The sequence below is a fragment of the Neovison vison genome, chromosome 14 (genome assembly GCF_020171115.1).
Source record: "Neovison vison isolate M4711 chromosome 14, ASM_NN_V1, whole genome shotgun sequence".
In the NCBI taxonomy this organism is placed as follows: domain Eukaryota; kingdom Metazoa; phylum Chordata; class Mammalia; order Carnivora; family Mustelidae; genus Neogale; species Neogale vison.
In genome coordinates this window covers 16166088-16191837 of record NC_058104.1, presented here as the reverse complement: position 1 = coordinate 16191837, position 25750 = coordinate 16166088, and the positions used below count along the sequence as shown (strand labels likewise).

Sequence of the window (25750 nt, the reverse complement as noted above, 5' to 3'; positions counted from 1 at the left end):
GTTCAGCGGTCGAGTCCTTGTCAGGCACGTCGGCGGCGCTGAAGGTGCAGACAGGTTTTCTTCTCTGTAGTTTCACGTAGACGTGAAGTGATGCAGAATAAAGGAGTCAGGGTCTCCGACAGACGGTTTTCACAAACGGTACGCTGAAGTGCGCGTCCAGAGGAGACGGGGGTGGCGAGGAAGAGAGCACCACCTGCTCATTGTTCCTGGAGGTGATTTATGAGACCCTCACGGTGGAAGTGACTCTGTCAAAGACTTATGTGGCGTTTACCCGGGAGGGTTCTAGGAAGATCTTTGGCCTGGGACTGAATTGCTTATGCAAAGAAAGAGAATATTTTATGTCTAATTGCCCCACACTTTAGAATTAGGCCTCAATACCCTTTGCTGAATACCCTTTGTTGATTTTGTGTTACTTGGTTTTATTGCTGTAACAGAAGGAGGACACTTCTGGCATCTTAAGTGTCTGCTTTGGCACCTTCGAGGGAGATAAAGTAGGCTTCCTAGTTAATATGACGACCGTAGTGTTGTCCAGGACCAGGAAGCTGTTCAGGATAAGCGAAATGTCAGAAACTTGCTTAAGGAAAAAAAAAATCAGAGTAAGAAAGCAGAGTTTAGTTGTGAAGAAAGGCTTAGGGAAACATGAGAATGGAGAGAGAGAGAGAGAGTGTATGTGGGAGAGACAGACAGACTCTCCCCATGTGAAAAACATTTCTTCAGCTTCGTTACTGAAATGAAGTGTTTGCTGGTCCGTGCTCTCTCTTCCTGCTCTGGGGCTTTTTTCTATTAGAAATTTAGAGGATGTCTTGTTTTCTGACCTACTTCCTTGAGGACCGTGAAGGAAGCAGGTGACTGAGTCCCCGAAGGCCTTGTTTTGGGAAAGATGACTGTAATAGCCTCTGGCAGTGACCATGAAGTGGAAGCGTGCTGTTGTGAAGGAGAGACCCACGGGTCTACATATTCTCAACACTTTACTTTTTGAGAAAATTAAGATAATTTTTAAATCCCAGAATCCTTACTCTTTTAGGAGATTTACTTAGGGGACTTTTTTTGGTCTTGGTTTTTGTTTTTGTCGATGTCTAAATGGGCGGGTTGATTTTTTCGTTCAGGCTCTCAGAGACAGTGACAGCTGATCCTTTGCTTTTACGCTTTCCTCCTTCCCCAGCTGCTCCTCGGTCGTGTCCTCTGATGACCCCTCTTCCTTTCCCTAGACACGCGCGTCTTCTAGCTCCCAGTTCACTTCTCTGTCTGTGCTTACTGCCCTAGCTCGGACCTGGAATAGAAGTACCATCTGTTCGCCAGAATGTTTCCTTCCGTCCAGTGCATCCTTCCAGACTGCAGGCTTGAACGCGGGACGTTCTTTCACGCACAGAGAACAGACACATCGAACTTCACCCTTCTACAGTTGAACAGAGGTTGTTCCTGACTTGTGAAACCCGTTACCCTTAGAGACTTTGTCTCAGGTGGTGGCAGCTCTGTTGCTCTGGCCAAAAGCTTGTAGAAATCATTAATTATCTCTCCTTCTCTCATATCCTTCCTCCAGTCCATTAGAAAGTCCTACTGACTATAGCCCATTGGTCGATCTCTTCCTGCGGCCTCAGCTGTCACCATTGCAGTGGAAGCCGCCATCATTTCTTGCTGAGGTTACGCAATAGCCTTTTGCCAGAGGAGCCTCTTTGCCCCTTTGTCCTCAACTTCGCAGCCAATCCAGTCCAAACACGTGGAAAGAAATTTAGATCATGGCACCTTCCTCCAAACCCCGCAGTGCTCCCTGTGTTTCTCAGGTTGCTTGGACCAGCCTGCTCCCACCCCAGGGCCTTTGCTCTACCACCCACTGCCGACAGTGCTCTGTCCTTCCTTACTCTCTGGGCCTGAGCCTCATCTCTTCAGCTCAGATCTCAGCTTCCCGGGGAGCTTCTCCAGACTGCCCCGTCTTCAAGGCAGCTGCCTCTTCTTTGGGTCCTTGACCTTATTCACCCTGCTCCACCTTTCCTGTTCCACACTCATCTCTCTTGCTAACATACTAAAAGATGAGCATATCCTGTATGGTAGCCAGTAGCCACATATGGCCCTTTGTATTTTAATTAATGAAAATTAAATACCATAAAAAATCTGGTTCATCATCAGTCACACTGACCACGTTTTAAGTGCTCAAGAATCACCTGAGGGGGCGCCTGGGTGGCTCAGTGGGTTAAAGCCTCTGCCTTCGGCTCAGGTCATGGTCTCAGGGTCCGGGGATCGAACCCTGCATCGGGCTCTCTGCTCAGCGTGGAGCCTGCTTCCTCCTCTCTCTCTCTGCCTGCCTCTCTGCCTACTTGTGATCTCTGTCAAATAAATAAATAAAATCTTAAAAAAAATAAGAGGCACATGTGGCTGGCGGCTGCTGTGTTAGATTGTACAGAGAACATTTACACCATCTCAGAACATATTACTGGACTACAGTGGTGTAGAATTTATAGATTTATTATGTTTGGTGTTTACTTTCTTTCTCTCATAAGAATATAAACTTCATAAAGGCAGAGGGTTTTTCTCTAAATAGAGAAATTACTTATAAAATGATTGACTGTAGAAAAGTTACCTAGAACACTAGTTGACCCATAGTAGTGATCAGTAAGTGTCTGTTGAGTTGAGTGGAATTACCATTTTATTTGAAATACAGGATTGAATTTGTTTCATTCACAAAGTAATTATTAAAATAAAAATATTTTAATAATTCTGTTAAATTAAATGTAGCTGCCATTTTTGGAACACTTGTGTGCTAGGCCTGGTGCTGCCCTCGGGATTTATTTCATTGACTTCTTATAGACGTTGGGTATGGGGTTGCCCGGGTGGTTGAGTTGGTTGTCGTCCAGCTCTTGACTTAGCTGAGGTCATGATCTGAGGGTCCTGAGGTTGAGCCCTCTGTCAGGCTCTGCATTCAGGATGGGGTCTGCTTGAGGTTCTCTCTCTCCCTCTTCCTTTGCCCTCCCCTTGCTTATGTACTCTCCCTTTCTTTATATATATATTTTTAAAAAGAGGGGTGTGTGTGTGTGTAAAATCCCCAACTGCAGATCAGGGTGTGGGCGTAGAGAGGTTGAATGCCTTGACCAAGGAACACAAACCAGCTGAGTGGTACAGCCAGAACTGAGACAGGGTCACAGGATTTCCCATGCTGAGGGCTTAGCCAGTGCTCAGTTACCTAGTTCCTGCGTTTCAGGTCAGTTTTGCCGTTCAGGTTAAATCTGTCTTTCTACTTTCTGCTCATTGGGGGAATTAAAGTTAATGATGTTTTTTACAAAAAGGAGATGTTATGCTTATGGTTGAGTTGTTTGGGCAACACACAGTGAGTTAAGGATCAGGTTTTTTAAAAAACTTGATTCTTAAGATCTTAGATTTCAGTTATCTAAAAAAATTATTCATTTAAAAATACTGATGGGAAATACGTTCTCAGCAGACATCAGCTGCCACATTTAGGTTACTCTGATTTTAGCCTGTGTTGTGTTAGCTTGATCTCTTGGGGATTTAGTTGCAGTTGCTTCTTTCCACAGAGTGTGTGTGTGTGTGTGTGTGTGTGTAAACGAAAATCACTTCCTGGAAGCTAAGGTACAAATGAGCAGTGAAATCTGAATTTATTTTCTCCAGGTTTGTTGTTGTTAAGGGGATGTTGACTGGGATTCAGTCATTATAAGAAACCAGGATAGCGGCTGGAATAAATTTTTAGTGAATGTTTCTGGTGTGCCAGGCACTCTGCTAAAGCCTTTGACAAGCATTATCTCAATTAATGGCAACAAAAGTTCTTGGAGAGGGACTTGTTACAGTTCAGGCAGTTATGTTTCCCAGGTGATTGGTAAGTGACTGAGAGGGACTGTGAACATGGTTCCCCCACCCTCAGTCTCCCCGAAGAATCTCTATCCTTCAGAGACTATGTGCTTTGGAAAAAACCTAGAGTTAATTGATAGAAATGTCTGAAGTAAAGGTGATACATTTTTATTTCCTTTGTTATACTCTAAGTCTTCCAGATTCTGTCTTAGATTGAGGGACTGTCGTGAGTGCCTTCTGCGCTGGAACGGAGAACAATTCTTCTCAACCCGCTGTGTACACGGGGGTCAGATGGGGAGTCCCATCCCCAGAGGTTTTGATTTAATTGGTTTGGGATACCACCTGGACATTGGGATTTTTTTTTTAATTTTAAAGATTTTATTTATTTGAAAGACAGAGATCACAAGTAGGCAGAGAGGCAGGCAGAGAGAGAGGAGGAAGCAGACTCCCCCCTGAGCAGAGTCTGATGTGGGGCTTGATCCCAGGACCCTGAGATCATGACCTGAGCCAAAGGCAGAGGCTCAATCCACTGAGCCACCCAGGCGCCCTGATGTTGGGATTTTTCAAAGTGCTTTGGGTGGGTAGTTCCAGGGTCCCGTGAGGGCTGAGGGCCCGTGGTGTGCCAGCGTTTCTGAACTTGATCGCACTGTGGCGTCACCTGGGAGCTTCCAAAACTACTGCAGCCCGTGCTTCTCTCCCAGGATTGGGATTTAATTGGTCTGTGCTGGGGTCTGGAGTTTGGAAGCGTGAGTCCAGTGGGCAAGCAGATGTGGGACCTTCTGGTTTGTGCAGTGGTTTTAGACCTTGGTGCACATTAGTATCACTTGAAGAATTTTTAAAACTCCCGTAATCCTGGTTCACACCCACCCCGATTAAATGCAGTCTTTGGCAATGGACCTAGTTTTTGACACTCCTGGTGATCCCGGCATGCGGCCAAAGGGAAGTTCAGGATTCTTCTTTTTCTCTCCCGTATACTTTTGGACCAACTCCATTTAGTTTCACGGTTCAGAATACTTGCAGAGTAAAGGGAGAAATGATGGGTCTAGAAGACGCTTTTCCTTATATTGAGTTCAGCTTCCTCCCCTCATATTTTTATTGTCGTAAAATATACAAAACACAATGTTTACCAGTGCGGTCATTGTAAAGTGTACGGTTCAGTGTCATTAGGTATTTTCTTGATATTGTGCAGCTGTCACCACTGTCAATTTTCAGAACTTTGTCATCATCCAGGACAGAAGTTCTGTACCCAAGAAAAAATAACCACTTGTTTCTCCCTCTTCCCAGCCTCTGGTAACCTTCCACTTTCTGTCTGTCTGAATTAGTCTATTCGAGGGACCTCAGATTAGTGGAATCATAAGTTTGTCCCTATGTGTTGGCTCTTTTCACTTAGCACAGACTCGTCCGTGTTGCCACCTGTCAGCATCACATTCCTTTTGCAAGGCTGAATAATATTTCATTGCACGTTTACACTAAATTTTGTTTATCCACTTAGCTGTTGATAAACATTTGAGCTCATTTTCTTAAACCAACATGAAAGAATACAGAGCTAAGCAAATTACGGAAAGGGATGTGTTCTGCATTCCAGATCGTTAGCTAACGGAGTTCGCTTCGCCTGCTCATGTTCCTGTAGTTCAGTTAGGGTTGAACTGAAGGGGAGATTCCTGATCTTTCTGATTTACTAATTTTAGCCCTTTCCCCTTGCCCTTGTTTTATATTATTTGGATGGTTTCAAAAATGAATTTGCCTTCTGTAACCAAAGAACCATTAAGAAAAATTAAAAATCTTCGGGGCGCCTGGGTGGCTCAGAGGCTTAAAGCCTCTGCCTTTGGCTCAGGTCGTGATCTCAGGGTCCTGGGATCGAGCCCCACATCGGGCTCTCTGCTCGGCAGGGAGCCTGCTTCCCCTTCTCTCTCCGCCTGCTGCTTTTCCTACTTGTGATCTCTCTCTCTGTCAAATAAATAAATAAAATATTAAAAAAAAAAGAGAAAAGAAAAATTAAAAATCTTTCATTGAGAAAAGTGAAAGTGATATTCTTTCCCCATGTTTTCTAGAGCTTGTTCTTTTTCACTGTGTTCTCCAGGAGTACCGGGTGTCAAAGAAGAACGTTTTGAAGAAGGAATGATGGTAAAGCACTGTGCGTTGTCTCTGGTGGGAGAACCCATCATGTACCCGGAAATCAACAGGTTTTTGACACTACTCCACGAGTGTAAAATCTCTAGTTTCCTGGTCACAAATGCACAATTCCCTGTGGAAATCAGGTGAGCCATTCAGCTTATTAAGATCCTCTGCTAGGATCTGTGTTTGGCAGAAAGGCCTTAATGTATTCATAAAGGGCTTATTGATTACTAATTACATACACATGTTGGTTTTTTAGGGGTGAGAGATAGGCCTACTCTTAAAAATTCATTCTATTAGGGAAGATAATATTAGTAAAAAGAATAGAGACACAAATTAATTGCTGGGGGAATTCAAAAGAGAATGCAGTGTTTTTTCCAGAAGGGTGTGAAACTTCTCAGAGAAGCCACTGTTTTAATTGGAATCTTAAAGGTAGGAAGCTGTAGTTTTTAATAAGAACCTCCTGAGAGAGGTAGGAAGTTAGGGTGTTTGTGATACCGTTATGTAAATATAGTTCATCTGGACCACAGAGTGTGCGAAAGAGGCTGGCAGCTGGAAGCCAAGTTGAAAAGGTAGGGGGTAGATTGGAGAGGACTTCAAGCGCTGTTCTTTGGAAAGATCTTGCTTCCTGCGGAGCCGTCTGCTAGCATGGTATCAAACGGGAGAGCCAGAACGCAGGCAGCCAGACAGGAGAGTGTTTGTTTAGGTAGGAGTCATGAAGATGCAATTAAGACCATGAGAATGAGGAGCCCTAAAAATGACATTACGGAGATGTAGAGATCAGCTTGGCAGCCTGCGTGGCTCTGAGAGGACCAGTTGATGACTGGAGGGGTTCTAGCCGTGTGGACTGCTGGGGTTACGGGGCCCTGGGGCAGTAGAGGATCCCATAAAGAACAGGTTTAACACGTAAGATGTTGAGTTGGTTTGGGTGACTTAGAGGGAAAGCTTTCCAGATGCAGATGACCATCTTCTCTGGCCTGGAAATGACTTGTTTTTGCATTACACTTGAGCTGTGCACGTAGTATAACACTAAAAAACATTAAATTTACTTATTTTCCTGTGCTTTCCCCATAAGACTGAGTTGCTTGAGACCGGTGACCCCTGCTTATTTATCTTCATGTCACTAGTGTAGTGCCTCTGAGTTCTCGGGAGATGGCTAGTGAAATGTTGAGGAAATTTCCACAGAGGAATAAAAGACAGTGATCTTTTAAAATTCAAAGTTGTTTTGTAAATACTGACCAATAAACTATAACATGAAAAAAAGGAGAAAATAATTTTCAAATTTAAGAAAGACAGTATTGGAGTGATATCAGAGTCATGGAGGCCTGCCTCATTCCCTTTTTCTCTTGCCTTCCATTTACAACTAATCAGATACCCATAACCAAACAACAAAAAAAAAGCACCTCTGTACAGCACACCAGGACACCCAAGAGAGGCATTCGCGTGTGCACCCAGAAGTGAGTGGATTGGACAGTGGAGTGGGGGGGTGGCAGCGGAGGCTGCAGGGACAGGTCTGGGAGGGAGCCAGCATCACCCTTCTGGCAGAGGAGGTGGAGGCTGAAAGCGGTTGCTACAGAGCTAGGAGAGAACCTGTTGCTCGCTCTGCGAAACCACAGTGACTTGAGGGGTGGGAAGTGGGGGAATGAAAGGGAAGGGAGGAAGGCAGACTCAGAACTGAAGGAAAGTATGTTTCCTGCTGTCTGCCCCCCAGGATTTAGGTGAAAGTGCCCATGGAGCTCTGGGAGCCCCCTACTTGAGGATCATGGGGCACACCCAAAGCCCTAGGTGCTGAGCACACCCCACCTTCCACTGTGCTGCCATCACCCCCCCTTTTATTTTAAATGCACAGCTCTCCCAGCCATAGTGGGGGAGTCAGCACTGGTAAGAGAAACCAAAGATTTGTGCTGCAGCCCCACCTTCTGGAAGAGAAGAGGAAGGCTTCCCCTCACCAACCTGTTAAAACTATTAGAATCAAACTAAACAAGGCTTTTACATAAATAAGAAGGGTGTTTGCTGCTTTAGATGCGATGGCAGAGGCACTTTTCATGAAACACTATGAAAAATCATGGTGATATGGTACCACAAAAGGAAAATGACAATTTTCTAGTAACAGAACCACAAAACACGGACTATTGCAATCTGATACATAATTCAAAACTAGCTATTATGATGGACTTCAACAAACTACAAGAAAACTTACGAAGGCAATACTGTGACCTCAGGAATAAAATTAGTGAATAGAAGAAATACTTTACCAAAGAGATTGAAATTCTAATGAAGAACCAAACAGAAATTCTGGAGCTGGAATACTCAAAAAATGAAAGGAAGAATGCATTTTGAAAGCATTGGAAATAGAGCAGATCAGATGGAAGAGAGAATTCATGAGCTGGAAGATAGGGATCTAGAAATGATTCAGGTGGAAGAGGGGAGAGAACTGAGATTTTAAGGAAGTAAAGAAACCCTGTGAGAACTATCAGACTCCCTTATGAGAGTCAACATTAAATGAATGGGAATTTCCAGAGGGATAAGAGAGAGAGAAAGGAGCAGAGAGCATGTTTAAGGAAATAAGAGCTGAGAACTTCTCAAACCCGGGGAGGGAACTGGACAGACAAGTCCACAAAGCTAATAAAACACGTACCTCAATGTGAAAAGACCTTCTTTAAGACACATTATATTGAAACTGTCAAAAGTCAATGGTAAAGAATTTAAAAGGCAACCTGGGGGAAAAAGACAATAACTTACAAAGGAACCTGCATGAAGCTTTCGGCAGATTTCTCTGCAGAAACTCTACAGCCTTGTGAAGAGTGGAATGATTTTTTTCAAAATAGTGAAAGATAAAAACTGCCTCCCAAGAATATCTGGCAAAGGTATCCTTCAGATATGAAGTAAAGATAAAGGCTTTCGCAGACAAACCACAACTGAGGGGAGTTCACCACCAATAGACCTGCCTTACAAGATACGTTGCAGGGAGTTCTTCAGGCTGAAATGGGAAAATGAATATACACAAAATGCTGATTAAGGTGGTAAATGGACAGTTAGAAGACTATAAGTCTTTTTTACAATAGTATATTAAACCCTTAATTAGAGCATGAAGTTTAAAGGAAAAGTATTAAAAATAATTGTACCTACTTCCACTTGGTAACAAAATCACAGCATGAAAAGGTAATTTGTCACATCAAAAATACTGAAGAATAACAATCATCATATGGTTTCACTCATATGTGGAATGTAACAGCGCAGAGGACTATACGGGAAGAGAGGGAATACCCATGAGAGATGCTGAACTCCAGGACCCAAACTTTGGGCTACAGAAGGGAGAGGGGGTGGGGGAATGGGGAATGGGGTGTTGGGTATTAAAGAGGGCACGTGTTGTGATGAGCACTGGGTACGCAACTAGTGAATTGTTGAACACTACGTCAGAAACTAACGGTGTGCTATATTTTGGCTAATTGAACATAATAGTTAAAATAAATGCTGGAGTATCAAGAGGATGGAATTATAGGCAAATCAGGATAAATTGCTATCAGCAGAAAAAATGGCTATTTCATCTAGAGGTGTTTTTCATAATCCTCGTGGTAACCACTAAGCAAGAAATGTAGAGCATAGACACGAAACATAAAGAAGAGGGGAGACTGAGCAAATCACCACGGAAACCACGAACTTATAAAGGTAGAAACAGAACAACAACAAAAAAAAAACAGTGGGAAAGCAGAAGATAAAATGGCACTAGTAAACCATTACATATCAATAACTGCCCAAAATTGAACCCAGCAATCAAGCGCTCAGAGAGGCTGAATGGATTTAAAACAACAGCAACAAAAACTACACAGGACTCCGCTATATGCTGCCTATAGGAGACTCTTGTCCAGCTCTGAAGACACCAGCAGGCACAAAGTGGAAGGGTGGAAGGTGACCATCCAGGCGGTGGGAATCAAAAGAAGGTAGGTGGGGCATCCCTCTCTCCAAGTCGAAAAGGGTCACAGGGGACAAGGAAGGTCATCACACAGTGGTAAGTGAATCAGCACGTCAAGAAGACAGAACACTTGTGTGTGCAGTTCCAGCACCCACGCACTGAAGTACATTAAACAAATACTAAGAGATCTTGAGGTACAACTCAATAATGTGATAACAATAAAGGACCCCGATACGCTAATCTCAGCAGCGGATGGATCAGGAAGTCGATGAGGAAACAACAGAATTGAGCCACACTTCAGAGCAAACGACTTCATGGACATATGTGGAACATTCCAAAGTAAGTCAAGAACTTGGTCGGTTTAGCAACAAAAAACAACCTGATCAGAAAATGAGCAGAAGAACTAAATAGGCATTTTTGCAAAGAGGACATCAAAATGGTCAACAGGTGCATGAAAAATGCGCAATATCACACATCGTCAGGGTGATGCAAATCGAAACCAGAGTGAGGTACCACCTCACACTTGTTAAAATGGCCATCACTGAGAAGATGAGACAGCAGGTGCTGGCGAGGATGTGGTGACAAGGGAACCTTTATACTTTGTTGGTGGGAATGTAAGTTGGTGCGGCCACCATGGAAAAGAATGTGGAGGAATATGGAGGTTTCTCAAAAAATTAAAAATAGATCTGCCATAAGATCCAGCAGCTCCACTTCTGGATATATACCCAAAGGAAATGGAAACGGGATTTTGATGAGATAAGTATTTCCATGTTTATTGCAGCATCCTTCACAATAGCCAAGCTGTGGAGACACCCCAGCTGCCCATCAACAGATGAACAGATAAAAACCGTGTGGTACGTATACACCACGAAATATTATTGACCGATAAAAAAGGAGGGTATTCTGCTGTTTGCAACAACTTGGATGGACCTCGAGCACGTTATGGTATGCAAGTCAGAGAAAGACGAGTACTGTATGATACCATTTATGTGTGGAATCTCAAAAAGTTAAATTTGTTTAAAAAAAAAAAAGTAAATGATGGTTACCAGGGAATGATGGAGGGTGTAACATTGGTGGTGATAAGGGTACAAACATGGAACAAGTAGTAACTGAGCCATAGAGACCTAATGGATAGTATAATGAATAGAGATAATCATAGTGTATAAGTTATGTAATGTTATAAATGTTACTCTGACAATCATATGCCGATACACAAATGTAACGCGTTATACACCTTAAACTTACAGTGTCACATGCTCAATGTATTCAATAAAGAAGACATTATTGTTTGTAAAAAGAATGATCATACGTGGGCATGTGCAAAGTGAGTTTAAAATTTAGCGTCCTAGGAAATCAGAGTTGGATAAAATTGACTAATGGGCAGTAATAAGAAAACCAGTGACATTGTCACAAGGATAGCTAAAACAATACTTTTTGAAGTCGTATAAAAAGGTAAAGTTAAAAGGGAAATGTTTTTAAAATGTCAGTGTATAACTTTTGTGTGGGTTTCTATTCCTTTTTAAACATTTTTTTACGTTTAAACCCCCTGGGTTTTCAGATGGCTCCTGAGGGAAGAGTTACTGTAGGTGTTGGGATTTATATACACACGACATAAAGGGAGTTTATCCCAAATCCGAGGCATAAATATGTAAAAAGAATAAATCTGCTTGAAGTGGGATGTAGGTAATTCTCTGCAAAGTGGTAACCAGAGAGATGATTCACTGTTTGCACGCACGCCCTCCTTGCGAGGTCACGGACTAAGAAGCTTACAGAGCGGTGCATCAGCTGTGTGCTTGAGAGTGTCCAGCTAAATGCCTGGCACCTCGCGAGCGCTCAGAAAGTGTTCTTGGGTCTCTCTTCCCCACTCTCGCCGGTGAGCCTCCTCTCGGAGCCCGGGGATCACCATACAACACAGTGTCCACGCTAGTCTTGACGGCCATCCGTGAAAAATGGGACACAAAGGCGTTGATTAAACGTCGTTCAGTGTGGGCAGTCGTTCAGTGTGGGCACTGGTAAACTGGTAGGGAGGCAGGGAGGAGTGAAGTAGGGGCACGAGAAGTCAGCAGATTTCTCGGACGTTGAACGCAAGAGTTTTTAGGAAACGGGAAGGGTATATCCTGTGAATAATAACAAAGAAAGAGTGCTCAGAAGGAAAGTTCCTTTGTGTGGATTTGGAAAGTGTTCTTGAAGCTCCTATATCAAGGCTGCCGGGGTCCAGGGGTGTGTGTCCCTTCTTTAGTTGTCCTTACTGGGCGAAGGAGAGAATGTGTGGGAAGGAGCCGTTTTAGGTTTGGAACTCAAAGAGTTGGCGTATCTTGGTTATTTATTGAAATACCAGTGTGGACGGAGGCAAAACCCAAAGCTGAGATCCACAGTTACGGCTCCGCATACTACTGCTAGGATCCGAGAAGAATTTCTGTTAACGACACCCTAGCAGAGATGGATTGAGGAGCTTGACGTTCCAGTCTACCTTTGTCTAACGCACAACAGTCCTGCTGGTGTGGCGTGACGTGCCTGCCCGGCGTTAGGGGCCCGAAACAGGTGACTGTCCTACCCCTGCTCTCCCCAGAGTGATGTGTGAGAAGTTCAGAAAAAAGTTAGAAGAAGAGCACGGAGATTGGACATACCAGAAACTAAGATGTGTTCATACTGAGTATTAACTAAGCCTTATAACTAGTATTGTAACGAAGTATTAATGAAGTATTGATGCTCAGTATTTAAAACTACGAGTTTCAGATACTCTGGGCTATAGAGTAGTGAAACAAAACGGGCCCCTACTTTTCAGCTGATACTTTCCTGACCCGAGGGCCTCTCGGAGTTGAGCTGAGCGCCCTCCTCTGCCTTCAACCCCCGGCCCGGGAGAAAGGAAGGAGGCGTACCTCGGAGTCCAGATCGTACTGTCCTAGTCCTGTGAGTTGGGAGGAATCCAAATGCCGGTGTCTCGGGTGTCTTGGCTTCTTCGGGACCGCCAGGCTGTGGACTCACATGACTTTGGGAAGTTACCCGCAGCGTCTGTAGTGCCGCTTCCGTGCAGCGGGTCCGCGGGCAGGGAGCGGGCGAGCGAGCTCTTCGCAGCCGGTCTGTCACTGAGCTCTGGGCCTTAATGACGCGCTCGGTGACCGGCGGTTTACCAAGTTGTTTTTTAATTAAAATTTTTCCTTAAGTTACTGCAGTACCACACTTTAATACCTTCTAAGGAGCTTCTTGACTTGGTCCGTTGGCCTTCCCTTGACCCACACGCAGGTGTAGTTCAGGCTACTTCCCTTTCACGCCGCTTTTCCTTAAGAGAATTTCATCCGCCCTCCGGCTCCCACGTGTGTGGCTTGGTGCTGGCAGTTCTCCCCCGGGGGCATTGTACAGGGACTGGTCCTCAAGGCTGTGGAGGACGGAGGCTAACGCCTTGGGCAGTGGAGAAGGCTGTTGGACTCTGCAGCTTTATCACGTAAGACACGTAGTATTAATAGGAGGACTGGGAGGGATTGACCGTGAAAGCCTTTTCTCTTGAGGAAAGGCCCTCTTAATTCCACCAACGCAAGCGGTTTTATAGTGGTATCGTTAGCGGGCATGGCTTCTTGTCACTTACCTCTTCTTGCAGCCCGAATCACTCAACGGGACCGCCGTTTATTTACTCCTAATTCTGGGTGCGCTGGCTTTGCTGGTCTCAGTGTTGTTCCTGGGTCAGTCGGCGGACCGCTGGGCTGGCTGGTCTCCGCGGCCACGGCGGGGGCCGCCGGTCTCTATCCGTGTAGCTTCTCCCCTCCCGTGAACGTGCTCACACGGGGGCAGGAGGGTGAGCTCCATGCCCAGGCGTCTCGGGAGCCTCTGCTCGGGTCATCCCCGCTCACTTCCATTGGCCAAAGCAGGTCCCAGCTGAGAGGGCACCGCCAGCTGCGGGGCCAGGGGCGCGGATATAGGGAGAGGGGGAATTTAGGGCCATGTTTGCCGTCCAGTGTATGGCACAATGGCTGTAGTGGTCAAGGAGGTTAACCTTGAACCACTGGGATTCCCTGTTTTTTAGGAACTCAGTTGCAAAAAAACCATAATTTTATGGGTTAGCTGGAGAGGCCCAAAGGTTTCAGACTGGCAGTTGGTCAGAAGTAGGTTTCATTTGTCCTGAACCATGTTGAAAAGCTTTTTGTTTGTGTTTTTAAGCCAACAGTTAACATCCAGAGATTTTGCATAAAATCTGAATTTCTGACTTTTGGAAAAGACAGTCTGGCAAAAATTGTTAGAAGCCAAGTAAAAAGTGCTGCTTATCCAATACCAGAACACTTCACTCTTAGCTGGTTTTATCAGTCACGGCCCTCTGACACCGGATGTGTCGGTTTTTCCACGCCAGCAGCTTTCCCGTTCTCCGCGGACACCAGCTGGGGCCGGGCGGACTGCGTAGCTTAGGGGCTCAGTCTGATAAGAGCCCCACTTCCGGAGCCGGGCACAGTCCCGTATCGCACCGGTTCTTCTGACCAGCGAGCTGTAGATCGGGGCTTCCCATGGCTCCTTCCTCAAGTTCCGGGATGTGCTAGAACCGCTCACAGAAATCAGGGAAAACCGTTTATGACTGGTATTCGTTTAGTGTGAAGTATACAGATCAGGACTAGCCACATGGAAGAGATCAAGGGACCCGGTATGGGGGGCACTACACGTCCATCCCATCTCCAGGCACAGCAACCCCCCGTCCTCCCCCTGCAGCCGGTACCTCAGTGTGTTCACCAGCCTGAAGCCTCTGGAACCCCATCATGTTTACATAGACAGGACTGCGCCAGTGTTTGTCAGTTGGTGATTAGCTCAACCTCCAGCCTGTTTCCCTCCCGGAGGTTGGGGGTGGATCTGAACGTTCCAACCCTATAATCACGTGGTTGGTTCTTGTGGCTGCACACCCCATCCTGAAGCTGTCTAGGGGCCCAGCAGGAGTCACCTCATGAGTGAAGTAAATCTTAGTAGTTGAAGGGGCTAGTACGGATAACAAAAGATGCTTCTCTCACCTCTGTCTCTCAGGAAATGCCAAGGGTTTTAGGAACTCTGTGCCAGGAACTAAGCGTAAGGAACCCTGTCTTATTATACAGTATCACACCAGGTAATGGTTATTCCTTTGAGGAAGCTGTGGTTTTCAGTTTGCCAGACTGTTCCCCGTGTTGTTGTCTCCGCCATAAGGCTGAGTGCCACTGGCCACTTGTCAGAGGAGTTGCACTGTTCATTCTCTTATAGCAGAGGCGTTTCTGTCACCATTTCTAACAAATACGAAACCGTGGAAGGTACCACATGGTCAAGGAAAATGGAAGCATGTCACTTGGAGTAAGGAAAGAGTATCCTTGCGTGTTTCATGTGCAGTTTGCGTTTCGGTGTCCAAAGAACTTTCTCCTTTAAAAGTGGCTTGCTTGACTCACGCTCTATCCTTGGCCCCTGTAGACAAGTGAGTTTAGGACCCTTGTCATTGGGTACAGTCGGTGTGTGCGTTCAGCCCTGCAGTCAGAGAGGTGCCTCACACCACGGTTCTGCTAGCGCACGCCACATTACTCCTTCTGGGATCGCTCTGGGCTGTGCTGCCGGTGCCCGGCAGGGAGACGCTTGTTAAAGCAGACCTCGGGGGTCCTCGTGTTGTGCGTGATGAAGCTGTTGGACTGATGTTCTGCAACACGGAGTAGCTTCTTCTCTGAGGAGTCTCCGAGAACTGACTGGTTTGTTCTTCCTTGGACATTTGAAACCCATGACTGTGTCTGTCTTTCCACGAGTGTTTTAGGGTTTAGAGTCTCCTTATACACTTCGTGTAGCTCTTGTAGACGGACGTACTCTTGGCTTCGTCTTGAGTCCCCATTTTCTCATTATTTTCTTATCTGTTTTATATTATTTTTTTTTAAAGATTTTATTTATTTATTTGACAGAGAGAAATCACAAGTAGATGGAGAGGCAGGCAGATAGAGAGAGAGAGGGAAGCAGGCTCCCTGCTGAGCAGAGAGCCCGATGCGGGACTCGATCCCAGGACCCTGAGATCATGACCTGAGCCGAAGGCAGCGGCTTAACCCACTGAGCCACCCAGGCGCCCCTGTTTTATATTATTTTTAAGTCTACACTTAAAATCTGATTTTTCTTTTTTGGTAAATACTGTTGATGCACAGCTGTCTGTGTGCCAGCAGCTGATCCCAAGAAGACAGACCTGTGTTCTGTATCGAGCTGTGGCATGGTGAGCGCTTAACTCCTGGACCTCGCCGTCCCACCGGATTTGTCCCTCTGCTCATTTACTGTTGAGCACTGAAGCCGCGTGAACTGCAGGCTCTTTGTTTTGCTTCTCCCATCAGTATTTCTGTGACTTTGTTTGCTGTATGTTTTGTTTTTAGTTTGTGCTAAGACATTTACCGTATGTGTCAGAGAACCTCTGTAAATTGGATAGCTCTTCCCATACTAGATGCTTAGTGAATGTTTGAGGAAATGCATGAATTTTAATAAAAATAGTTTTCATGTATTTTTTTAGCTCAAATAGTTTTCTTGTATTTTTTAGGTTACAGAAAATAGCTTCTAATTAAAAGAGGATTATAAATATCACCTGATCCTTTCAGTAGAAGCTTTTCTCCCCCTCCCAGCCTGTTTTGTTTGTAGTAAATGTGTTAAGTTTAAAATATAGTCTTCTCTTGTGTCTGTGAATTGACAGAGTACCTTTCAGAAATATGCTAGTCTAGGGGCTCCTGGGTGGCTCAGTCGGTGAAGTGTCTGCCTTTGGCTCAGGTCGTGATCTCAGGGTCCTGGGATCGAGCCCTACATCGGGCTCTCTGCTCAGCGGCGAGCCTGCTTCCCCCTCTCCCTCTACCCCTTCCCCCACTCATGCTCTCCTTTTTTCTAATAAATAAATAAATAAGATTGTTAAAAAAAATATATGCAGGTCTAGATAGGCTAAAAAAGAGGAAATACAATTAGGTGTTAAGAGCTGGACTCTGGTCTAGAAGAGATCTGGTTTGAATCCTAACTGAATCTCTTGCTGTCTTAGTGACACTGAGAAAATAACTTCTCGGGGCCCAGCTTCCTAACCTGTGACCGGATTTTATAATCGTGACCATCGTATAGTGGCATTGTGAGTATACGAGTATACGAGATAATACATAAAAACACCTAGAAGTAATAATTTGGTCGAAGCGTACTTTAAGACAGGCATCATTACTCGAGATAAGGTAGATGTTTCTTAATAATAAAATCTTAAACCCACTGGGAACACAAAAGAATTTAACAATTTAAAACTTGTAAACACAATAACATGATCTCAATATTGAAAGAACTATGAGGAGAGATGGTAGGTTTTTAACATAATTGTCTCAAACTGTTAAAAGAAGCAAATTAAAATCAATAGCAGTAGTGAAGATTTGAACTACTAAAGCAACAAATTTAGCCTGTGTTACAGAAATTGAGCATTGGAGCCAGAAACTTCGGCATATAATTTTTTTCAAGAGCATGAAATTTGCTTGCAGACTAATCTCCTAGTGGCCACATGCTGGGCATTATAGCAAGTTTCAGCAAAGCATTGAACTTGTATAGAGCATGAAACCTGAACATCCTGGAATCACAGTAGAAATCAACACGGAGAGATTAATAGAATATTCTAGTATGTTTGTAATTTATCAGTTGCTTCTGATGGGTTCAAGAAGTCACAGTGGATGTCGAAAATACTGTGATGGGTAGTGAGAGGAATAGAAACCAAGCTTACGGGGTGGGTGTCAGCTGGATTAACAGTACGGAACCTGCTGCTCTTTAAAAGCAGTGAGAACACTAGCAAACCTGGTCAGAATCAACTTTTTCTTAATCAAAGACACACAACAGTCTGAGGAGCATTTATTCTAGAAAAACGGTTGAATCTCAATGGGGACAGTAAGTCTTGTGATGTTCATGTCCTAAGCTTCGTGGGGTCTTAATATGTCCTAGTCCATCCCCACTCCCCCAGCGCTGCAGTAGCCTAAACCCAATAGCTTGTAGCCCCAGGAAACACCCGCCGCCTGGCAGCCGGGGGGAGGGGAGGCGGAACCGAGCAGGGACTCCCTCAGAGTCCCGTCTGCAGAAAACCGTCGTTACGCGGGTTCTGTGGCCGTTCCCTGGAAGCCCATGCACAGGGCTGGTCTTTATTGAAGTCATTCATCCTGTCCAGGGAAGAAGCTTTTCTTGGCCGGGGGGGCGGGGTTCTTGTTAGGGGCCAGTTATCGGCAACTGTTCAACTTCGCAGCTGCCTGAGGCAGTGGTTACGGTTGGGGCAAGCAAGACACCGATTGAAGAGATTGAAGGAAAAGCTGGGGAATGAGGTGTTCATAGGGAACTTTGAAAAGCTCCCGTGTATTCCTGGGAAGCTAGAAGCCGGGCCTGCCAGAGAGACGTGACAAGGCTTTATGCTGTCACCCCTGCCTGATGTCGCTGTCTTAAGCAAACCGAGGCCGAGTTGTCAGCCGCCCGCCTCCGCTTGCCCGGACACACAGAAGCCTCAGCAGAGGTGGGAGCCTTGCTGGTTGGAGGTGCTTAGGGCTGTTTCTGGCCAGTCACTAGTAGACTACTAAGCTAACCAAGCAGGCTAAACGCAAGGAAGAATTACAGAATTTACCAGAGTAGTTCAGTAACAACAAAAACAGCGACAACAAATAAAAAACAGCAACCTTGCATTGGGAGGTATCTGATACCCAGAGTCGTGCATAATATTATATAAAATGTTAAATGTTTATTTAAAAAATCATGAAATAGACAAAGAAGTGAGAGTGTGGTGGCCCCTACACAGGGAAGAGAACAGCTAATCGAAAATGTCTTCCTTCTTTTTCTTTTTAAAGATTCCACATACAGGTAAGGTTGTGCAGCGTCTGTCTTTCCGTATTGGCCTCCTCTCCCTCTGCATAATGTTCTCCAGGTTCATCTGTCATGTTGCAAATGACAGAATTTCCTTTTCCTCACGGCTGAATAATGTGGCATTTTCTTTATCCATCCATCTGTTGGTAGACACTTGTCCGTGTCTCGGCTGTTGTGAAAAATGCTGCAGTGCATATGGAGATGCAGAGATCTTTTCAAGATACTGATTCGTTCCTTTGGATAAACACCCAGAAGTGGGATTGCTGCATCATGCGGTGGTTCTGGTGTTAGTGTTTTTGAGGAGCCTCCGTAGTGACCGTACCAATTTACATTCCCATCAGCAGTGCACAGGGTTCCCTTTCCTCTGTGCGTCCTTGCCGCTCGTGTCCTCTCTTGTCTTCTCCAGAAGAGCCATTCCCCACGGGGCTGGCACTTGGATTGACATGTCCTTGCTTACAAGCGACGTCGAGGTCCTTTTCAAGCCCCTGTTGGCCACTTGCATGTCTTCTTTGGAAAAATGTCTGTGCTGGTCCTTTGCCCGTTTTTTAATATCAGATTAGGTTTTTTGCTTTTCAGTTGTAGGAGTTCCTTACATATTTTGGATATGAAACCTGATTCAGACATAGGATTTACGGAGATTTTCTTCCATTCTGGAGGTTGCCTCTCTGACTTGGTTGTGCAGAAGCTCTTTAATTTGGTGCAGTTCACTTGTTTGTTTGTTTTTTTTGTTGTTGTTGTTGCCTGCACTTTTGGTGTCATATCCAAAAATCGTTGCCAAGACCAAGGTGAAAGACCTTTTCCCTGTGTTTTCTTCTAGGAATTTTACAGTTTGGGGTATTATATTTAAGTCTTTACTCCATTTTGACTTAGCTTTTGTGAGTGATACAGGGGTCCAGTTTCATTTTTTGTATGTGAATATCCAGTTTTCCCAGCACCATTTGGTGAAGAGACTGCCCTTTCCACATTGAGTGATCTTGGCTCCCTTGTCAAATACTTGTTGACTATATGTACACATGGGTTTATCTCAGGATTGCTGATTCTGCTCCATTTGTCCGTTTGCTTTAATGTCGTTCATGTTTTCATGTGAGTGTTAACATCATACTGTTTTTATTACTGTATCTCTGCTATAGTTTCAGATCAGGAAGTACCATGCTTCCTGCTTTGTTCTTTTTTTTTCATTAGGATTGCTCTGGCTACTCGGAGTCTTTTGTGGTTCTGCAGGAAGTTTAGGATTGTTTTCTCTCTTTTTGTGAAAAGGGTCATTGGAATTTAGTAGGGATTGCCCTGAATCTATAGATGGCTTTGGGCGTTAACAGACATTTTCATTATCACCAAATTAATTCTTCTGATCCATGAACATGGGATATCTTCCCATTTATTTGTGTTTTCAACTTACTTGATCGATGTGGAGAAGTTCTTGAAACTAATACAACAATACACTTTCCAAGGCTCCATTCCTAGATGATGATTCAGTCTTGAGAGAGGCCCCAGAACCCGGGTTTGCAGGTGCTTCTGATATGGGTTGTCCTGACCACACTTGAAGAAACACTGCTGTGAGGCTTTCCTTGACAACGGTCCAGCCAGTACTGTCTGTGAACGGACCGTCTGAGGGAGGCGTTGTGGTGCGGGGCTGGGGGAGCAGGCTCTGGGGTCCCATCTCAGCTTGGGTGTCAGTATTGATACTTGCAGATTCTCGAACAAGCTACTTAGCCTTTGAGTCTCAGTTTCATCGTGTCTAAACTTGGTAGAAGTAGCAACTACCGTGTTGTTTTGCTGTGAAGGTTTCATGAACTAAAGAGGAGGCTGAAGCACAGAGCACCAGCACCTGACGAGTGCTCGGTAAATCCTTCCCCTTTGTCCTCCTCCTCTTCTCCTCCTGCATAATTCGGCCGCAACTAACAGCCCAGATTTTGGTTTGTTTGTTTGTTTTTTTAAAGATTTTATTTATTTATTTGACAGAGATCACAAGTAGGCAGAGAGGCAGACAGAGAGAGAGGAAGGGAAGCAGGCTCCCCGCTGAGCAGAGAGCCGATGCTGGACTCGATCCCAGGACCCTGGGATCATGACCTGAGCTGAAGGCAGAGGCTTAACCCACTGAGCCACCCAGGCACCCCCCAGATTCTGGTTTTAATGCTGTTGATGTTTGGACCACTTTGGTTATTTTTTTTTAATGTTTTATTCAGTAGGAACGTCAACCTTACTCTGTAAGCTGTTTGGTTTCTTGCAAACTTAAATCTCTTCCTTTTTTCCTTGCTGTAGAGATTGGTTCTCATTCTACCTTCCAAGCCAATGGCCTGCTAATCTCTATGGAAGGGCAAAAAAGGAAGAGGGATTTTTGTGTCCAGTTGTCAGCGCATTTGTATTTATGATTGTTCTTAATTCAGATTTAAATGAGCAGGATGAAAGATTGTCACAATAATCTTACCAAGATTCGTTGGGTATTTTCACTGGGGATGGGGTTTAGGATTGTATTTCCCTTTTATTTTATTGTCCTTTATAATTGTTCTCAGCAGCGTTGTGAGACTGTCACACACAAATTATTATCATTATTTTAAGGTTATAACATTCTCTTGCATTTTGGGAACAAATCGATGCAGTCTCTGTATAGAATCGTGAGACATGAATGGCCGCGCCGAGACCCTCTTGCTTGTCCTGGGGAATAGAGGCCAATCCGAGGGACGAAAGATCCTTGAGGCTCAGAATATTTCTCCAAGGTACTTTTCATGTTTTGAGTCCCTTAGGAATAAGCTCTGTAATTCCCAGGGACTTGAACTCCTCTTCATGCTTCCTCTGCTCTTTGGTAAGAGCTGTACAAACTTCCTTGATCATAGCATCTCAGATTTTAGTACCGACTAAAATTTCTTACTGGTACTGTTAGTGTCCAGGGCTTCCTTTTTCTGCAAGTGAGGGAAGTTTGTAAAATAATTGTGGCCTTTGGAATTTACTGTTCATAATCTTAAGTAGTTATGAAGGCGTAGTGAAAAGGTCAAGCTGGTTCCCACTTTGCATTAGGCAGCTTTATGACAAAGTCCTGTAAGTACCAGATAATGATAGCCAGCAGTATCCGTTAAAGCAGTCTCTTCTACTTTTATTTTCTGTGCAACGTAGAGTCCAGTTAAGGTAGCATAGCTTGTCTGTTATTAAGGAGGCTCCCAGCAAGAGGTGATGAGACCGAATGTGCCATTAACAGGACGCTCCTGTTTTTCATTTTCAGTAATTGATGTCCTTTGCGCAGTCGTGACACAGGGTTGAACTTTTAAGGATTCCCTTTGTATGCCAGTGTTGGAGATGGATTAAAGCAATGAGTCTGCCAGTATTTTAATCACTTCTTAACTTCGGTCAGAGCTTCTCCACTCTTAATAACTTTGGGTGTAGACCTTCTGATTTTTCCATATGTCACTAACCAGATCATTATAAGCATTGGTTTGCCCTGCCTGCCCTAAAAGTTTAGGTTAGCTCAGGTCAACAGTATCGAGTAAAAAGTAGCTTCACGGATCTGCCTGCATGGCTGGGTTAAAAAAATATGGTTCTTGCTCTTCAAGGTCTTAACATTCAGAGACTCATTAGGCTGATACTAATAGATACAAAAACATAAACCACTTTGGTGGTGAATTTTGTGGCATGTGAATTATACTTCAGTTTTTAAAGTGAATAGACTTTGAAGCAAAAAAATGCATAAATAAATTCTGGGGGTAAATACAAATTCTGGAAAGCTAATAGTGAAGAATTTGGTCATAGCATTATTAAAGGGAACTTTCTTTCTAGTTGCAAATTTATCGAAGAAGATGAATTATGCCACTCTTTTGTTTTTTGTTTTTAATTTATTAGAAAGAGTGAGAGAGAGAGAGAGTACGAGAGGGGGCAGTCAGAGGGCAAAGCAGACTCCTCACTGAGTGGGGAGCCCCATGTGGGGCTTGAGCCTGAGACTCTGGGATCATGACCTGAGCCGAAGGCAGACGCTTAACCGACTGAGCCACCCAGGTGCCCCTGGGGAACCCATGTGAAGGGAGAACAGGAAGGTTTTGGAAAGCGTGCGGTCTGGACTTTAAGTGTAACTACCAAGTAGACTAGATAAGAATGTGACTTTAATGAGATGAGTCCGTGAGGTTGAGTAGTGGGGCGTGAGTGGTGGTCAGGAGACTGATCTAGAAGTCTCGGAAGCCTAACCTGCCGCACACATTCTTCTTGGGGGTCCGGTCCTTTATAAGGCTTGGTTGCTCTTTTAGCTCCACACTTGCTTAAAGCTCCCTGACTAGGTCATGGTTCGCCTCCACAAGGCTGAGCTTTAAACCCGCTCTGGCTCTCCGAGGCATAAGTGAGGCTCAAAAAGGTTTGAGCTTTTTGGGTTGTTTCTTGGTCCTTCGAAAACTTCTTCCTCGGTGAATCGAGGATGGGAGGTGGCCCGTCAGCACAGACCCCACATGGCTGCGGTGTTTCCGCTGTACAAAGCTTGAGGGGCAGAGTTCATGGCGAATCCCAAGTCTGAGACCCCTTCTCATTGCCCTGGGCTCATGGTGCCTGACCTGAAGCTAGATCTCATTTTGTTCGTTTTCCACTAAAAGCCAGTGTTTCAAGAGGGGCCAGTTTTAAGTAATCGAATGCTTTCAGTTTCTTAAGAATGGCGTCCAGTCATTGTGAGACATAATCAACTGACAGCCCATTCTGTCACATTATGAAGATCGTTTCTCCAGCCCTTCGGGAGAGGCAGAAGCCTGTAGACCTGTGCGGTGTTTCATTACCCCGTCTCCTGCAGGCTGTAAGTTCTACATCATGAAAAGCCTGACACAGGCATAATTTTCCCCGTTTTTTTGTTTTTTTAAATTACAAAGGAACCTCAAACCAGTTACCCAGCTGTATGTCAGTGTGGATGCTAGCACCAAAGATAGCCTGAAGAAAATCGACCGCCCACTCTTCAAGGATTTCTGGCAGAGATTCCTCGACAGCTTAAAAGCTTTGGCAGCAAAGGTAAGAACTGTGACATCTTTAAAAGAGCGCGCGAGAGAAAAGAAGTGGAGAAGAGGATTTTTTTCCTTTTCTTTTTAAAATAATAATCATAAAAAAAAAAAAAGAAAACCTTCAACCTTTGTTTAGCCTTCTACTTTCATTATCCAGTAAATATTTATTGAGTTCCTCTTAAGTTTTTAACACTCTGCCTTCTATGTATAATTTGCCCTTCACGTATTTAGGGAGACAGAGACACAGTCCAGAAGTTAATTAATAAAACGTTGCAAAGTAGCCAGCTCGTAGCAGCCCTAGAAGATGTGCCAGCAAATATTGTATATGTTCAAATATGAGGTTAATTTTCTTTAATTTCTAAGACCAAATTTCCTACCCAGTAGGGAATGCAACCTCAGAATGTCCAGATTTTGGCTTTCTCTGCCAACATTTGCCCTTTCTTTCGTTTTTTAATTTTATTTTAAAAGATTTTATTTAGTTACTTGACACAAAGAGAGCAGGAGAAGCAGAAGAGAGAGAGAGGCAGACTCCCCACTGAGCAGGGAGCCTGGGTGGGATTCGGTCTCAGGACCGGGACATCATGACCTGAGCGGAAGGCAGACGCTTTAACTGACTGAGCCCTTTCTTATGTCTTCTCTTACGTCATACTTACTTTCCTGTTCTTTCAGACCTCACGTCCCCTTCTCATTCTTCTTTTCCATTAAACCCGTATCTTGATGGTTGGTGTTTTCTGTTAGTTCTGCCTCTGCTGTTCTCTCGTAGCAATCCCCCTTCCTGCCCTCCGCTTTAGCCCCGTAGTTCTCTACACTTTACCCAAACACAACAGATAACGGGAAGACCCGTTCAAAAATTAGTTTCTTATTCCTAGTGGGGTTTGAGAATCTGCATTTTGAACATCCCTCCTCTCTCTCCTTTGCCCGGCACGTACTTTACCCTTCTCTGTCCGGCCTCAGAAGGCCATACTTCCTGCCGATGGGCCCACCACTTCTTGAGTCTTGGGTTCCCTCCCCGGAGCCTGGGTCACCCTTTCTTTCCGTGTCTTTGACCTGCAGAAGTTCTTTGTGACCTGCGGGGCTCGGCGTCTGAGCACTTCAGGTGTGAAGCCTTCCCCAGGGGCAGATCACTGACCCCGTCTCTCTCCTTGGGTTTTGTATCGATCAACATCATTTCTTTTGTTTTATCTTTGCTGCTTTTCTCCTCAGCTGGATTCCTCGCTCCTGTCTGAGCTGCACACGAGGTCTAGTGCAGCACACTTAATGGTATTTCAAAGTGATCCTTGGAAGGATGAATGGGTGGAAACCGAGCGGACTCCGCAGTGCTGAGATGTACATACACATTTCCAGACTGTTCAGATGTTGAAAACTTCCCCTCCCCTCTTTTGTGCTGGAGACGTTAAATCCGTACCTGGTTTGGTGATTTGGCGATTAAGGCTGGCGTTCTGTAGGCAGCGCGGAATCAGCACTTGGTTTCCGATCTGTCTTGGACTCTTTATAAATGATCATGCTGGGTGGGTGATTCATAAGGCGGGCAGGCTGGGTGCTTCGTGGCCTCCTAAAATCTCTGTCTCTGGACTCCACGCTTAGCTCTGTGGCCGTTACCTGCGGCCGAGCCGCGAGCTGCGTGGCCTGTGAGTGGGAACGCGCGTAGGTGGAGGCAGCCAGCGGGAGCCGGCATCATGGGACGCGCCTGAGATGTTAGCCGCGCTGTGTTCCGAGTCCGCTGCGGAAGACCGGAACTGCACTTTACTAGATTGGCTTAATAGCTTCTTCTTTTCTCTTTTGGTCAGAATTTTCCACAAAACGCATTCTTATCTCGAAGTCAAGCCTTTGCATGTCCGTTTCCATTCTGAGTACTTTGGGTTGACTCACTGAGAGTAATGCAGTAACTTGAAGTTCTGCAGTATTTCCTAGCCTGTGAGCTTTTTACACACCATATCATTACTGTGTCCGTGTAACTCTGGTTGGGAAGGTTTCCTTGGGCTGTTGAAACAATCCACCGGCAGATGGGCACCTGCGTGGCTCCGTCGGTTCAGCATCCGTGACTCGTGATCTCAGCTCAGCTCCTGATCTCGAGGGTCGTGAATTCGAGCCTGGTGTGGGGCTCCGTGCTGGGAGTGGAGCCTGCTTAAAAAAATGTGAAACTGTGCTGGCAGATCAGGACAGCCACATT

General features: G+C 45.0%; 1 protein-coding gene across 2 annotated transcripts in view; it reads left to right on the top strand.

The window, feature by feature from the left end:
* The window catches only part of LOC122896102 (S-adenosyl-L-methionine-dependent tRNA 4-demethylwyosine synthase TYW1-like), a 199397-nt gene that overhangs the window by 97882 nt on the left and 75765 nt on the right, over window positions 1–25750 (top strand). For both annotated transcript variants that reach the window (XM_044234071.1, XM_044234070.1), the window contains exons 12-13: window positions 5876–6053; window positions 23455–23590. In XM_044234071.1, coding sequence (XP_044090006.1) covers window positions 5876–6053; window positions 23455–23590 — 314 coding nt within the window. The remainder of the gene's footprint in view (window positions 1–5875; window positions 6054–23454; window positions 23591–25750) is intronic.